General features: G+C 43.0%; 1 protein-coding gene across 1 annotated transcript in view; it reads left to right on the top strand.

The window, feature by feature from the left end:
• Window positions 1-15,345, top strand: part of scrib (scribble planar cell polarity protein) — a 78,745-nt gene that overhangs the window by 51,296 nt on the left and 12,104 nt on the right. The window contains exons 20-33 of the mRNA XM_080864220.1: window positions 1,168-1,248; window positions 2,789-3,028; window positions 3,390-3,500; window positions 3,599-3,892; window positions 4,002-4,190; window positions 4,403-4,522; window positions 5,734-5,790; window positions 7,623-7,703; window positions 8,076-8,092; window positions 8,182-8,317; window positions 11,144-11,554; window positions 12,005-12,076; window positions 12,749-12,802; window positions 13,286-13,408. Coding sequence (XP_080720346.1) covers window positions 1,168-1,248; window positions 2,789-3,028; window positions 3,390-3,500; window positions 3,599-3,892; window positions 4,002-4,190; window positions 4,403-4,522; window positions 5,734-5,790; window positions 7,623-7,703; window positions 8,076-8,092; window positions 8,182-8,317; window positions 11,144-11,554; window positions 12,005-12,076; window positions 12,749-12,802; window positions 13,286-13,408 — 1,986 coding nt within the window. The remainder of the gene's footprint in view (window positions 1-1,167; window positions 1,249-2,788; window positions 3,029-3,389; window positions 3,501-3,598; window positions 3,893-4,001; window positions 4,191-4,402; window positions 4,523-5,733; window positions 5,791-7,622; window positions 7,704-8,075; window positions 8,093-8,181; window positions 8,318-11,143; window positions 11,555-12,004; window positions 12,077-12,748; window positions 12,803-13,285; window positions 13,409-15,345) is intronic.

The raw sequence follows: 15,345 nt of genomic DNA, 5'->3' as shown, positions 1-15,345 counted from the left end.
AGATCTGTATCATGTTGTAGTTCATTATGCAAGTTTGTGTAAACATCCAAGCAGAGCGTCCTCTGTTTGAATCAGTTAAATGGCATTACAGAAGTATTCCTGTCATTCATCTTTAGATGATTTAACACAATACTTCATTGAACTGACTCAGTTCTTTGAGGGAGTTGTTTGGTTCCTCAGATTGAGATGTGATGGCTGCTTTATTTTACTCGTGTGATGTATGCAACCTTCTGTCAATGTCCAAATCTGGGGAATGAAGAAGGGAATAGAGGAAAAAGACATTTTAAAAAAACATCCAAAACTGCAGACAGTGCCTCATACTATCAATAAAAGGGTTTTCAAAAAGTGTGGTTTGAAAGTTAGGAAGTGAAGTCACATGTTTGCAGTAACAGTCTCAGTCAGAGCGAATCTGTCTTTTAACGCCGTCTATTCTGGCCACAGCGCTTACAGTCATCTCCTGGGAGACGCCGATATGAATAGCCAGCCTTGACACTCGATAGGCCTGCTGTAATTTGGATATGTATATTTGGGCCAGCACACTGCTGCTCTGCAGCTCGAGCAGCTCCAGGAGCCCACAAAGAGGGAAGGAGTCATAAACATAAGGTTTAAGCGGGTCTGACTGTAAGTCTTTCCTCCCTTTCAAAAAGCCTTTTGAAGTGGATGCAGTGACTCACCTGGTGGATGTGAATTGGTGCACTAGACTTTGCACATGCATTTGTTTACACATTCTGTTCATGTGGGACAGGCTGGCAGCTAGGCTGGGTTTTTATTGGTGTACAAACGGTGTAATGTGTCTGAGCAAAGGGGACAGCGTTTCAGCGCTCGTACTTTGTAACGAGCTGCTGGCAGTCGAGGCTTTTAATGCGTTTTAACTATTTGGCGCTGACCTGTTAATCAGTTATATGTAGAGGTTGTTTGTGTGTTGTCTGGCAGTGTGGGCTGCTAATGTGTCGAACTATGTCAATTTTGCAGCAGTCATGAAAACAAATTCAGTTTTTCTTTCAGTGCGAGCGTTTACATATAGGTCTGTGGTTTGTTGTAGCCATCGTTCGGAATGATGCCGTTGTTAGTTGCAGTATATGAGAATGTTTGAGTAAAAAATAAGTTATCTACAAATGTGCAGAAATGTTTTAAATCAGTAGTCGTCCTTGTCTTGTTTTGTTTTAGGGAATCTACATCTCTCGAATCGCAGAGGGCGGAGCGGCACACAAAGACAGCACGCTGCGTGTGGGCGACAGGGTGATCTCTGTGAGTACTACCATCCTTCTCCATCTGGACACTGTAGTGTTGACTGTGATCAAAGCAGGGCTTTCTTTACAAACAGGAATAAGTTTAGACATGAATCCCAAACAATTAGGTATCGTTTTTGTGTTGTGAGAATAACAGCGATACAACATTTTTCCTACATCTGGTAAATGCGGCATTTACTTTTTGACATTTTTGTTGCATTTTGTTCCATTTTTGTTGTGAAACTGTGTCATTTGTGCCAGCATCACTGCTTTCATAAGTCAGTTTTAGGCTTTGTGTGACTGACATGGTGTTTCCATCCTGAGCATATGAATTAAGGTTATCTCATCAAAATCTCACACATCACGTCCATGAGTTAGTGATACGGTCCTCATATGAAAGTCATTCTCTATTTGGATTCGATGAAGATTTTTTATTTGCTTTAGTTAAATATTAAAACATTTAGCCTTTGCATGATCTTTCTTTTCATCCCACTCCAAGCTTTGCTTTGTGCTCCCGTATCTTTCTGCGTATTAGCAACTCTTCTGTCGCATGTTTTTGTCTGGTCACATGCACATTTGCACACTTTGTTATTTACTGTAAATGAACTGATGATGATCAGATCTGTTTCTTTACTGCACTTCCTGCTCTCTGTAATCACAGAAAAGCTTCCTGAATGGTCCTCTTTGCCTTCTTTCTGGGTTTCCTCTTTTCTTTCATTGGCTTCTCTTTGGTTCTCTTTTCCTCTCTCACGCTCTCCTGTTGTGCATGCTCACTAATGCATTGAGTACATCTCCTTGCCTGCTTGGTGGTGGGTATGGTGTTGGGGGTGGAGTGGGCTGAGCCTGTTGCTCTGCTGATTTTGTGGAACACGAGTTACCACAACAGCAGGAGCTGCAGTGTGTCAGCCCGTGGTAAGAGCTGGTACTGTCGGGTCTGTGCCGACCTCTGCTTGTCACTTTGGACTAGACTGCATGCCTAAAAGCTACCCCTATTTATTTGATCCTAAAACACACATAAACAGTAATGAAATGGTTAATCTGTGGTGTCTGACGACTTCTTGTTGCCTTTGTGGACTTAAGATCAATTTTGGAGAAGCTACACACTTCCACTGAAGTTTTAAGTAAACAAAGGCAAGAAGTGCTGAACTGATTACATGAAAAGATAGCAGCATGGGCATTCATGAGCTCACTTCAGGCAGTTTGACGAAAAATAGTTCTGCTTGCTTGCAGCTTTTCTCCCTCAGGGACGCTCTGCCATCTTAAATTGCCTGCAGCACCCCTCACTTTCCGTATAAGATCCTGCTGCTTTGTGTAGGTGTTTGGTTCTTCTTTAAATAACTCGCTTTGGTGCACTTGAAAAATCTCAGAATTACAAATCAGATCGGTTTAGAACTTAAACATTCAGTTTTCATTTTGGGTAATGAATGGAGAGAGCGATGAGAAACGACTGTTGGCAGGCTGGGTTTGTTGTCAAAGATTCATCCTATGAGTAGCAAATGACCAGTGGGAGCGTCCTGGTGGGCTGACACCCTCCGCGGTTGGTTTTACTGTGAATCCAGATCAATGGTGTAGACATGACAGAGGCCAGGCATGACCAGGCAGTAGCGCTCCTTACCGGCACCTCCCCCACCATCGCCCTCCTGGTGGAGCGTGACTTGAATGCACCAGGGGGCTCTCCAGGTCAGACCCGGGCACGAGCCCACTCCCCTCCACCCCCAGAACCATCAGATTCTCCAGACCAGGACGAGGAAAGCCTCGGGAACCATCTGAGCCGGATGGAGGACGAGTATCCCATCGAGGTGAGAATTCGAGGACTGACTTGTGTGTCGAATAGTTTTGGTTTTTGTTTAGTCGTTTTAGTAGCCATTGCTGTAGAAACGTCATTGAAGCACTCAGTGTTAATGCTTGTTTATGTGGCCTCGCCTTATCCTTATTGCTGTCCAGTTCCAGAGAAGATGGTGTATGGTATGAAGGCTTGAGTAGTTAGTAGCTGTCAATAAAGCACTAATGGTGTTATTAAATAGAAAGTTGTTTTTGATATTTATTAGACTATAACAGATGTAGATTTGACTTGTGATGTTTGAGTCGTCGTCTTTACATTCAGGCTTTAAATTATTTTTCAAATCTTCTGCTAAAGCCAATCTAACCTAATCCTAACAGGAAGTTACCCTGGTGAAGTCTGGAGGCCCTCTAGGCCTGAGTATTGTAGGAGGCAGCGACCATGCCAGCCACCCTTTTGGTATCAATGAACCTGGGGTGTTCATCTCAAAGGTATTACTGTAAAACAGGTGTATTCTTACACTTTCATCTCCTGAAAGTGACTGACATCTCCTGTTGCATGACTCCGTGACTTCACCTCATTTCTTCAGGTGATTCCTCATGGGTTGGCAAGTCAATGTGGGCTCCGTGTTGGCGACCGGATATTAGAGGTGAACAGCATTGACCTGCGACATGCCACACACCAGGAAGCTGTGCGGGCCTTGCTGGCCAACAAGCAGGAGATCCGTATGTTGGTACGGCGGGACCCTTCACCGCCGGGAATGCAGGAAATCATGATCCAGAAGCAGCCTGGAGAGAAACTTGGTATCAGCATTCGCGGAGGGGCCAAGGGTCATGCTGGAAATCCTTTTGACCCCACAGATGAGGGCATCTTCATCTCAAAGGTTCTTTAGCAATCCAAAGCAACACATCTTGGCACGACTCAGCTTTAATTGAGGTTATTATCAACATGAGAAATGTGAACATGCTCACATTTTTGACTGTTTTCTGCAGGTAAGTTCGACCGGCGCAGCGGCAAGGGACGGGCGACTGCAGGTTGGCATGCGAATTCTCGAGGTGAACAACCACAGCCTGCTGGGGATGACGCACACGGAGGCGGTGCGAGTGCTCCGTGCTGTCGGGGACTCTCTGGTCATGCTGGTTTGTGATGGCTTTGACCCTGGCAAAGTGGCTGCAGTGGAGGTGAGATGGCATGAACAGTCAGATTTGGATATGTACAGTTTATTATGTACAGCAGGAACTTACCAAACCTCTGATCGTTCTGTCTTTATATCAGCTAATGTATATTCCCTTTTATCATGTACCTGGCTTGAGTGTTTAAGTAGAACTATAGCTTTCAGTTAAAAACATCTCCATTTTCAAAGGTTTAAACTGTACTCTGTGTTGGTTTTCAGGCATCTCCAGGTATCATTGCCAACCCATTTGCAACCGGTATTGTGCGAAAGAACAGTATGGAGAGCATCTCTTCTATAGACCGAGACCTGAGCCCAGAGGAGATGGAAATAATACAGAAGGTGTGTTTTTACTACAAGTGTACATTTTAACTTCTATACATAAACTATATATAAAAGATGGCCACTACAACATTGATTTTTGCACTCCTTACGCTCAAAGTTTAGCGGTTTAGCTGGTGAATCTAAAAGTGAACTTATATGGATGAGAGGGCAGAGTGTTATCTGCTAAGACCACAGTCGCTCAGATCTAGAGTTGGTAGATCTGAGCGAGGTTACTGGCTTATGCCATGTGAAATCGATTTCAAAGAGGGCATTGAACAAAACCTTTAACCTTGTTGTTATCGTTTTAGTCACTACCAGATTGGTGTGGTTGCCTCTAGTTTGCATAGAAGACACACACTTGTCTCCAAATACTCCGTGATGAATAAACAGGCAATGGCGCATAATGCGCACCTACCAAATTATGCTTCCAATAGAATCATAAATTAGGATAATGAAGCAGGACATGCTTCAGATGCATTGCTACGTTATAACCATGCAGTGTCCCTCAGTTTCGACTCACTCTTTAACTCCAGCTTCCAAACATCCTGCGCCTTCACAGCAGGATTCACTAACCATCTGGTGGCAACACAGTGGCTTCATTCTTTAATATATGGTCTATGATTTGAAGTTCATTTTGCTGCTTGAGAAGCTGCAGATTTTTTCACTTGTGCATGAGCTTCATTTTTTCATTACATTGCTATCACTGATGTACTTAAGGTCAGGTACTGATGGTGTTGATTTTAACATGCAGAATGCACTTTTGAGGCTCCTTAAAGATCCAGCAGATCCACATAAGTGCAGTGCAAAGCTGGTGTACTAACCAAAGCCGCTGCCATTCAGCGCAACCTGTGAATCGGATGTTTTATTCAGCAATTCTGCCACACCAGCACAGTGCTTCCACAGCAGTTTGGTGTTAGCAAGTGGAGTTGTACAGATTTACTCATTCTGGGCATGCACGCCGCACGTACCCATCTTTCTATCGGAGCGGCCAGAATGCGCCAGCCCAGTTGTTTATTTTGTCCAGATTAGTTTTTGGGAGGCTGCCCGTTCTAAAGGAATGCAGGGTCTGCTGGTTTATTGAATGCCATGTTTCTGCTGTTTCTCTGCACACGTTTAGCCGTAACCACGTTTGCCAGGGCTTATTTACAGAAACTGAATTGCCTCTGCTGAGCTTTACATGATGAACAGTAGCTTTTAGCATTGTAAGGTTAAATGTTGGTCTTCGTCAGGAGTCTGAGATGGTGAGAGAGACATCACAGTGGGAGCGAGAAGAGATGGAGAAAGTGGTAAGTGAAATTGAAAATCATTTGTTTTGGGAAAGGTAGAGAGCAGATTGATGAAGATGAATCAATGCAAGAAAACTCAGTTTTTCTGTGGCAGTATAGCTGAAAAGAAATTATACTGGGTCTGCAGGGTGGAGTTAGAGTCACATCCTCACGTTTGCCTGTTACCGGGTGAATGAAGCTTCCCCTCTGCACCCTGTGTGGGCATCATGTTTGACAGAACTGTTCCTGCAATGTCCCACCTTGCATGCTTTTTCTGCTCCTATAGCCGATGAATAGAATACTTTTTAATGTGTGTGGGTTCTATCCTTTCTTTCCCTTCTGTTTCTTTTTTTCACCTATCCTCTACCTTTGGTGCGTTATGTATGATCCAAAATCATCCAATCATTCCATCTCCATACCACTTTCCTCACTGTTGTTTCTCTTCTCTCTAACACTACTTTCCTCGTCTTCCTCTTTATTTCAACCCTCATCGCATTACTGTGTGGCTGTGTGTGACTGTGTGTCTTCCCCTCTGTACTTCTCCTCTTCCTCCCCTTCCTCTCTTGGTGAAGGAGCGAATGCGCTTGGAGCGTGAGGAGGCAACTCGCCTGCTAGAAGAGGAGACTGAGGTGAGATACTCCTCATCAGCAGGTCCTCGGGTGAACTTCCTGTCTGCAGTTTAGACACAAATGCTAAATAAATGTGTCTTAAACTTTTATACATTTTCTTTTTTTAAGGGACCCACTTTAAATTGGAATAGTTGTGCTGGAGGTGCCCTGATAAGTGTCCACCTGCAAATGTAACCAAACAAAGGGTACAAACACTTAAATCATAATTGAAGCAGCTCCTAAAGGAAAAAAGAGGAAATTCCCAGTCTTCTTTTTGACTTTTAGTTTCAATTTTTAAAAAATTTAAATCCTTAAAAACAACTCAATCTCATGGAAAAACCACCCTTAGATTTATGAAACGTTCACATTTATACATTTAGAGTCAGGAGTTCCAGATCAGTGCAGGTGATTTAAAAACCCTGGAATTAGGCTTATTAAACCTCATCTGAGTTCTGGATTTCTCTTTGCTCTTCAGCATCTTTAAAAAAGCGCTTTAAAAAAAGATCTCTAAACATTTAAACTAAAGCGTTTCACTTTAAGGAAAATCTACTGTGAGTGAGGTCAAATACTGACTGTGAAGCACTTTTTGGTATGAGGGACTGAGCAGCCGTTGCCCACTCATTAAATTGAACTCTAGGTAAGGTAAATGACTTTAATCACACTGGAAATCCAACAAGAAATGTCTCAGAAAGAAGAGATGTAGTGTTATGAAAGGGAAAAAAAAAAGTATTGCTATAAAAAAAGCAAATTTAATGGAAATAAAACTCCTATACGAAGCTGTTTCAGCTCTAAAAGGCTGATGCTAGTCTGAGGGTTGCTACCTTTTTCCGCAGAAGGATATTATAGCTGTTAACATTATTTGTGGAGCTGTGCTATTTCACGTACTGATCAAACAATAACCCAATCCACAGATTTGAAGGCTTATTTAAGCTTTATAAAACTTTTACAGCTGCTATTTCAGCTGAACATATTTGATCGTCTAGTCTACATATAATGATAGATTATGCAACAACCCTGAGGTTTCCTTTGATATTAGACATCAATTACATGTGTTTAAATTGTCATGCACAGCTGGAAAACTTTTAAGACTATAGAGTAGGAAAATCACTCACAGTGAGACATACAGAAAGTGCCAGTATTGATCTTTCGCTTGATTTCTTGTATTTGTTATGTGACCACCTGCTCTTTGTAAACTAAACTTCAGTGCAGACCGTCTTACCTCTGGGTCTGTTTATTTCCCATCAGAGCATTGGCACTGGACCGCTAAAGCTCGACTACAAAACGCTAGCTGCGCTGCCCACCACGAGTCTGCAGAAGGTCAGCAGGGTGAGTTTTACTTCATGTTTGTCTGATTTTTACTTTTCAGAGTTTGTAAAAAGAAAGCAGTCTTCTTGAGTCAGCATTTTGGGAGCGGCCCATGCAGGAAGTCTCTTTAAAAGCTCAGAATAGACCCAGCGTCAGTCAGCTGGACCTCTATGAGAACTTAACACCTCCATGATCTTCACCGCAAGTCAACATTGCTGAAGACTAAACCTTGACTGCACAACACACAACAAGAGCAGAAGTAAATGAAGAGTCTTACGGGAAGACTAAAGTAATCCGGGAAGAATCACAAACGAAAGACTAAAAGAAAAAAGTGCAGAAGATTTTGGGAATGGAAGAAGGCAAAGCCCGAAGTCAGTCTTTGTATTCTGCAAGTGCGAGAGGGGGAGCTGGTGAGATACTGGAAAGGGGACAGCTGTCCACTATCAACTGGCCTATCTGTGATATTTTAAACCAGCATCTGGTTCTGAATTGGATGGAGTCTCCCGGGTGGGTGGGATGCTGGCGGACGGGGGGTGTCGCCTAAGAGGAAAAGACAAGTGTTTCGGTTTGAGTTCCCAGTCTTAAGGGGAATACGTTTGAGTGAACATAGAGCTCTGTGCTTTTACCGTCCTACAGTGAGTATAACGAGTTTAACTGGAGGAAGTTTAAAGATTTAAAGCGACTCTGTTTTCTGTTTTTTCTGAGTCTTTCTGTCCTGTCTGTTCTCTCGTCAGTCTTATTTTAATCCAATTTTGTCTGTAATATGGTTGTTTAAAAACATTTTTTAAACAGCAAATGTTAAATAATTTGCATTAATAATGCAGCTATGTGTGAAAGTTGTAAATTAGCAGCAGTACAGGCTTTTTCTCAGTAACCTGTGAGAGTAGAACTTAACCTACATATTGTCTGCAGCTGTTCCTGCTCTGTGTGCTAGAGCTGCTCTGCACACGTGGTCCTGTTCAGACTGTACTGTAAGAACAGCTTGTTGGTTAGTTACACTCATAGTGGACCAATATTTTAAATTGAAGGGGTTAGCATCTCATAAGCCCTGATTTTGATGGTGAAACACAAGTGGGTGTGCTTCATAGCACCGCTTTGTTGTAAAAATGTTTCAACAAAAGAACAGGTGCTGCTTAAATATTAGTGATACAAGATGTGATTTATAAGAAGTTGAGATTCAGACCTGAGAGCAACCTGCTAAACTGCCAATAGATAAATGTATAGAGGGCCTTGTTTTATTGGAACTGAGTGTGAAGACAGGGTTGTATTTCCCATTTGTTGGTGTTTAAATCAACCTCTCTCTACTGTTCCTTCATAATAAAACCTTTCTAAAATAAAAATAAAAAGGGTGGTTTAACCAAATTCCTAGAATTTTCCAAGAAGTTCATCCCGATTTTTAACTCAGGTTTACAAAGGTTGAATTTTGACGTTTATATTTGACATCAATTTTTGGTGATGTTGCCTAACGTATCCTATTAACGGCCCTAACCGATCCAAATTTTTAGAGTAGGGAAAACTAGTAGTGTTGTACTCCAGAAATTCCTGACTAAAAATGTGTTAGACCCATTCAGATGTCATTTAAGATAATCTGATACTTTCTGTTAGTAAAACTTTTTATTGGTAAATATGTATTTGGTTTTTAAGGACATCCCAAATCCTGATTAATGGAGCTATCATTTAATTTTACACAGAAAACATTTTCCATAAATTTTGTTCTGGCACTTCAGACTCTGCTTTCTGTTACTGATTCATGGCATTCACTTAAAGCCGTGACTGAAGTGTTTAAACGCTTCAGTTCCCAGGTTGCTTTGGACTTCCCAGACAGCTCAGCGCGTTGGCATGCCGGCGAACGAGCAGCCTGACTTTGCTCTGTCACAGCCCGGCCCCAGCTGTCCCTCGCAGTCGGTGTCAGTGCCAAAAGGGCACTCGTTCACATTCCACCTCGCTGATCCTCATCGCAGCGCCGACTCTGACAGTACAGAGCTGCCTTGCTGCTTCACAATGCTCGCTGTATTCTTAGTGTGGCTATTTCGATTATCACCAGACATGTCAAGGCCATGTGGGATAAATTCCACTGCAGTTTGTCTGAACTGACCTGAAGATTTTTAACGATTTTAAGGTCTTAAGTATGTGAAACAGAACATGGCCGAGATTCAGTTTCAGAGTGAACGTTGGTTTAAAAGCTGCGTATTCTCTCAGCTGTGACACGAGCAGTAGTCGTCACTGTTAAGTACAGGAGGAGCTGAAGGTGTGCTGGAGCCCGAATGTCTCACTGGTCTGATAATGTTTATTTAAAGCACATGCTAGGAGTGTGGGCTGCGGCGAGTCTTGAATGATGGCCGCTGGGAAACGTATCTTAAAGGCTTCGGGAAAGATTTAGTGAGGCGAGGGACTCTTTTTTTTTAGCACCAAGACGCTTCTCTGTCGAGCTCATCTCACGTTTTAGAGAACGTATCAGATACTACATGAATGTACGTATTCAGTGTCCACATATTGTATTGATTGTACTTAATTAGTTTCAAGCTGACCCTAAAAAGCGAGTTTTAGTATCTTTATTAATTTTTTTTGTGGTCATAATGTTAAAATATTTTGATGACAAATGAGTCATTCATGCAACCTTCTATTTAAGCACAATGAATATAATATATATCTCATTACACAAGCAGAAAATTATGTGTTTCTTTGTGTTTTCATTCAGTTTAATCTTCTAACGACTGGCCCGTTGGGTCATTCACCATAAACAGCATCTTCATCCAGTTCTTTCTAACTAACAATGAGTTCAGGATCAAAAGCAGGGCTTAAATGACTAAGCCCTAATCCAAAGTCCTTTTAGGGTTTAATAGCAAATATTTAATAGAAAAATCTATTTGATTGGCGGCTTTAAGGGTTAGAATTGATCAATATAAGTGCATCTTATCCTGTAAGTTTAATCCTATCAAAAGTTACGCATTTAAAATTTAAAAAACTGGCATTTTTATTATTGTTTATAAACCAGTCATGACCCATCTGGTGTACCTGTAACTGGGAGATTAATCTGTAATATTTTGAAAATAATAGTTGAAGTCCTACAAACAGGCCACTAATGTTTTTTATGGAGCTGTTAAGTTGGCACTTCTATTGGAGGGAAATTAAAGATGAAGAGAAGATCATTGCACTTCCAGTACCTGCAAAAACCAGTTAGCCTGGGGGGGGGGGGTGTTCAGTGAGTGTACCTGAGATCACATACAGTTAAAGTTTTAGAGTTACAAATTTAGTTTTCTGCTGTTGAAATTGGTGCCCCTTGGTCTCTGCAGTAACTTTAGTGAGAACAGCCAAACCTGTGAGGAGGGAATTGAGGTGGTAATCAACTTGTTTTGTCGTTTAATCTAACTGAGAGCAGCTTCCTTTCTTCTCTGTATTCTGGAGTTCCTGTCACTGGTTTACTGTCTGTCTGTCCCCCTCTTTCCTCTGCTGCTGTGCAGTTTTCTGTCACTCTGACTGATCCTATGGAGGCCCCCGTGCAGGCCCAGTACACAGCTCCTTTAAAGCCCCTAGGCTTTGGTTTAGATGAACCGTCTAAGTCCCTCAGCCACTTGGACCCTGAGTCCAGCTCCAGTCTGAACTCAGACCCCAGCTATCTTCAAGGATCCCATTTCTCCCCTGATGGGACCTCCACCCCCCAGAGTACTGGCTCCACGACACCTCTTAATTCATCCCTTGCACCTGAAGAAGAGGAGTGCCTGGTGGACTCTCAGTCGATTTGCTTCAGCGAGAACCCTTTCTTGGTGGCTAATCGCAGAGGAAAAGGTCTTCCTCCTGGAGAGCAGATCCTGTCGGGGCCTCCGGTGGGCTACGGCAGACAGGGGCAGCTGCAGCCCTGGCTGTTCAGCAAGGCAAGAGAGACGCCCGCCTGAGTGTGGTGTGGAGGCAGCATGGTGTGTTAACAGAAAGCTGCACTCTGAGATAAATACTCTCAGTTGGATGATTCATGTGAAAGAATTTTTTTTTCTCTCTAGGACGCTCTTTGGCCAATTCATTCATATTAATCCTGTTTTAATAATAACCAGCTGAACAGTTGCATGTTTTTACTGTGAGCACAGAGCTTGTGGCACCTCGTGAGGTATTTGTGAGTCTGTGATGAGGATCGACTGGAATGTCTGAGCCGACAGCTGTGAGGAGGAGGAGGGTCACGAAGGAGCACGGCACAGAAAAGCGCATGTTTAGGGAGGCGTAAATTCACAGCTGGACTAAACAGTTTTTTGTTTTTGTTTTGTTTTCTGCTCTGTGTTTTCAGTGAAACTGAGCGGCTGTTAAATTTGTGTCCTTACTTTTTGTTTTTCCAGGCGCCTTCCTCTGATTTCACCAGGACGGAAAGCCCAATCAGGGAAGCCCCTTACTCTCCTACTATCCAACCGGTAAGCGGCTCTTAAACCCAGCTCTTCTATTATTTATCGCCTGCTCTCATACCAATTTTTTTTAATTTATTTATTTTTTTATCCCTTTTCCATGAGTCACTTGTAGCTCTTTAGAGGAGGTATTTGACACTTTGACCTCTCCTCCCACCCTTAGCCCAGCCACCACTCCTCCAACAGCTCCCTGTGTGCAGGCAGGGAGACCCGCTTCGTAAGTGGGGCATGCGGCCCTTTCAGCGCTGGCCTGGATTTCTTTTTTAGCTCACGCTGCTCTGAGCTCTCTGACAGTAAAACATAACTAGCTGAGTGGTCTGAAAAGCATGTGACTGCTTCTCCGCAGCCAGCTGATTACTCATGGTTTGCCTCATGCAGACTGGAGAAATAGATCTACTGACCAGCTATGGCTTAATATCTTCTCACTGGGTGATCGTTTTTGTTCCCCCCTTGAGCTTTATCAATCTGCGTTGCATATTACGACCGCTGTCCCACATTTGGTGATCATATTAGCTCAAGGTAAACTCTGGTAGCTTCGAGTTTTCTGAAGAGTGTCTTTATGTGGCCTGGCATCATCCTAAAAAAGCCCCTTAAGTTTACATTTAGTGATTTTATTCACTGTGCTGCTGATCCATGCATTTCTGTGTCATTGTCATGGCTTTGTTTTAATTTTCGTTGCAGGCAAATATTCATTACACCTCCACTCCCACTGTCAAGGACAACCCCTCATCATCAGTGAGTGTCTCCAGAGCTCAGAAATAGCGGTTTTAGGATGATGTATTTTGCAGTATAAGAGTAGAGTCCAGTTTGTGTCCGTTTAACCACATATATGAAGCTATTTATGGTCTTGTATTTGATAGCCTACTGGTTACTATACAGGTGGGTGCTAAAGTGATGGAATTATTTCCCAGGAACAGTTAAATAAAGTCTAAAATCTAAACATATATATTTCATACATACAGTCTAGCCAGTATAGTAATGCATGCTAAAGTGCTAAACAGACCCTTAAAGTCTCTTTAGGTGCTCAGAATTGCCATGCCTGAAGTAGCTCTGGAGGAGGCGGAGCTTGATGTTAATTATGTTCTATAAAATCTGCAGACATGCTCAGATGTATTTCACTCATCAACTCCACCCACTTTTCATTCATTCTAATTAAACTTCATCAACTCAAGCAACAGTTCACTTTTATTTTACTATCAATATTTGTTTTCCTTCCAGACGCGACCAGGTGCCATCCAGCCAGTGGGGCGTGTTCGGCCCAGCAACTCGCCCGCCACACCAGACGGCCACAGCCCCAACCCCTTTCAGCATGGCCCCTCCCCCTTCAACTCCCAGACCTCTGTAAGACCCCTCACCACCACGTAGGGCTGTTCTCTCTCTCTCTGCTGTTGGCGTCCGTGCCACATGCTGTGACTACACAGCCTAAAAAATAATGATAGTAATAATACTAAAAAAGTGCAGCAGTTACAGGTAATTATGGCACACAAATGAGGTTCCAAAGAAGTTAAAACCAAATCTGAAGTGTTTGAGTGCACAGGGGGGCTGAGTGTGTTCAGCCTCGGGCACATCTTGAGGTTGTAATTATTTGAGCTCTACCTGAAGACTCGACCCAGGATAACTCCTAAAAGTTAACCGCCTCGCTCATTTCATTTTATCGGCAAGTAGCTCAAGTGGATCAGAAAATACTGATGAACCTATGATTTCATCTCACGTCTTCCTGATTGTTTTATAAAGTTGCTCATTGACGGGAGAAATCTTCCATTGCTTTGAACTCTCCAAGCCCTACTGTCTGTCTTTTTTGGCATACTCCCTCCTCTCTCACATGAAACCAGCTGCCATGCTCTTCACCTGTTCTCCTCCACAGTCTTCTTCAACGTTGCTGGTTTTTTTCATAGTCTGTCCTCTCGTCCATGTCTCCGTCTGTCTGTCCTCCCCCCCGCCTCCTTTACCATATCGACCTCTCCCACCCTCCCTCCGTGACCCCCTCCCCACGCTGCAGCCTCGCGCCCCCTCCCCCTCCTCGCCCGACGAGTTTCCCATGAATGTCAAGCAGGCATACAAGGCGTTTGCCGCCGTGCCTCGCTCACTGGCAGTGCTGGAGCCGCCGCAGGTAGGCCGTGCTGTCCGGACTCAACCGGGTCACTACAACAACACAAGCATGCTGTGCTGCCTGGTTGGTCTCGTGCCGCATCCTCCTGACTGGAGCAGGCTGCGCTAAGTGAAGCCTGCGCCTTGTTGGGGGGGGCCTGTGACGTGCTGTGACGTGTGGAATGCCTTCGTTGCCATCATCTGTCATATTGGTGTTGACTCTCGATCCATCCATCCGTTCATGTGTGGCTCGTGTACCAATATTCAGTCACATTTATTTAAAAATATATTACACCCCTGTGCAATATCGCTTAAATGTCAAATGATTAAAAAGTGCATTGTCTCTGTCCTTTAGCAAAGTAGTTTTTCATCCCTGACTGATTGCCTCCCTGAGCCTGGTTGTGCTGGAAATTTCTCCGCTTGCTCATAGGTGGTCTATCAGCGCCTTATAGGTCATATGATTGTTGGGGTTTTGTCTGTTTTCTTTGTATTATTGGAGGGTCTTTAACACCTTGAGGCAACTATTGTTGTGATGTGATGCTATATAAATTAAATTGAAATTAACTGAATAGTTTTTGCCAGTTGTGGTTTGCAAACTAAATTAATATAAATATATATTGTAACATTAGTGATGAATTGTACATAGAGATGGTTTATTACCCAGCAGGGTGCTTCATAAAGTGCCTCATGGGATGAAGGTCACCCAAACTTGGTCTTCTTGAAACTATGTAGCATAATTAACCTAACATGCAAACACTAAATGTCAACAAAAGAGCACACATTGAACGCAGTTATAAGGCTGCTGTTCAGTACTCAGTTGAACTGTTAAATGTACAAATGTACACGATTGTGGGATTTTTATAAAACATTTTCTGTAGTTTCTGTCTGTATTTAGAAATCGGCTGACAGTTATTTGCAAACCTTCACCAGACTTTGTGACTATAGCAATTGTTCTGGAGATAAGTTGCCTCCCACCAGGGCCTAGTGGGAGGCAACCTGTGGCATCACCTTGTGATCAAAGTGGACAACAAGGTTTTCACTTCCTTAAAAATCCCAGGTGTGCTGAGTTCTGTCTCAGCGATCACACTCTACTGTGTTTGTTTTTCATTGTTCATCTTATTAGCAATGTAGTTACACTTTTCAATCATTTGACGTGATATTGCAGGGGGGTGTGCTGACTCCTGTACGTC

Source organism: Rhamphochromis sp. 'chilingali' (assembly GCF_963969265.1).
Source record: "Rhamphochromis sp. 'chilingali' genome assembly, chromosome: 18".
NCBI classification, from domain to species: Eukaryota; Metazoa; Chordata; class Actinopteri; order Cichliformes; family Cichlidae; genus Rhamphochromis; species Rhamphochromis sp. 'chilingali'.
Note: the sequence above shows the minus strand (reverse complement) of the source record. Positions and strands in the feature narration are given on the sequence as shown.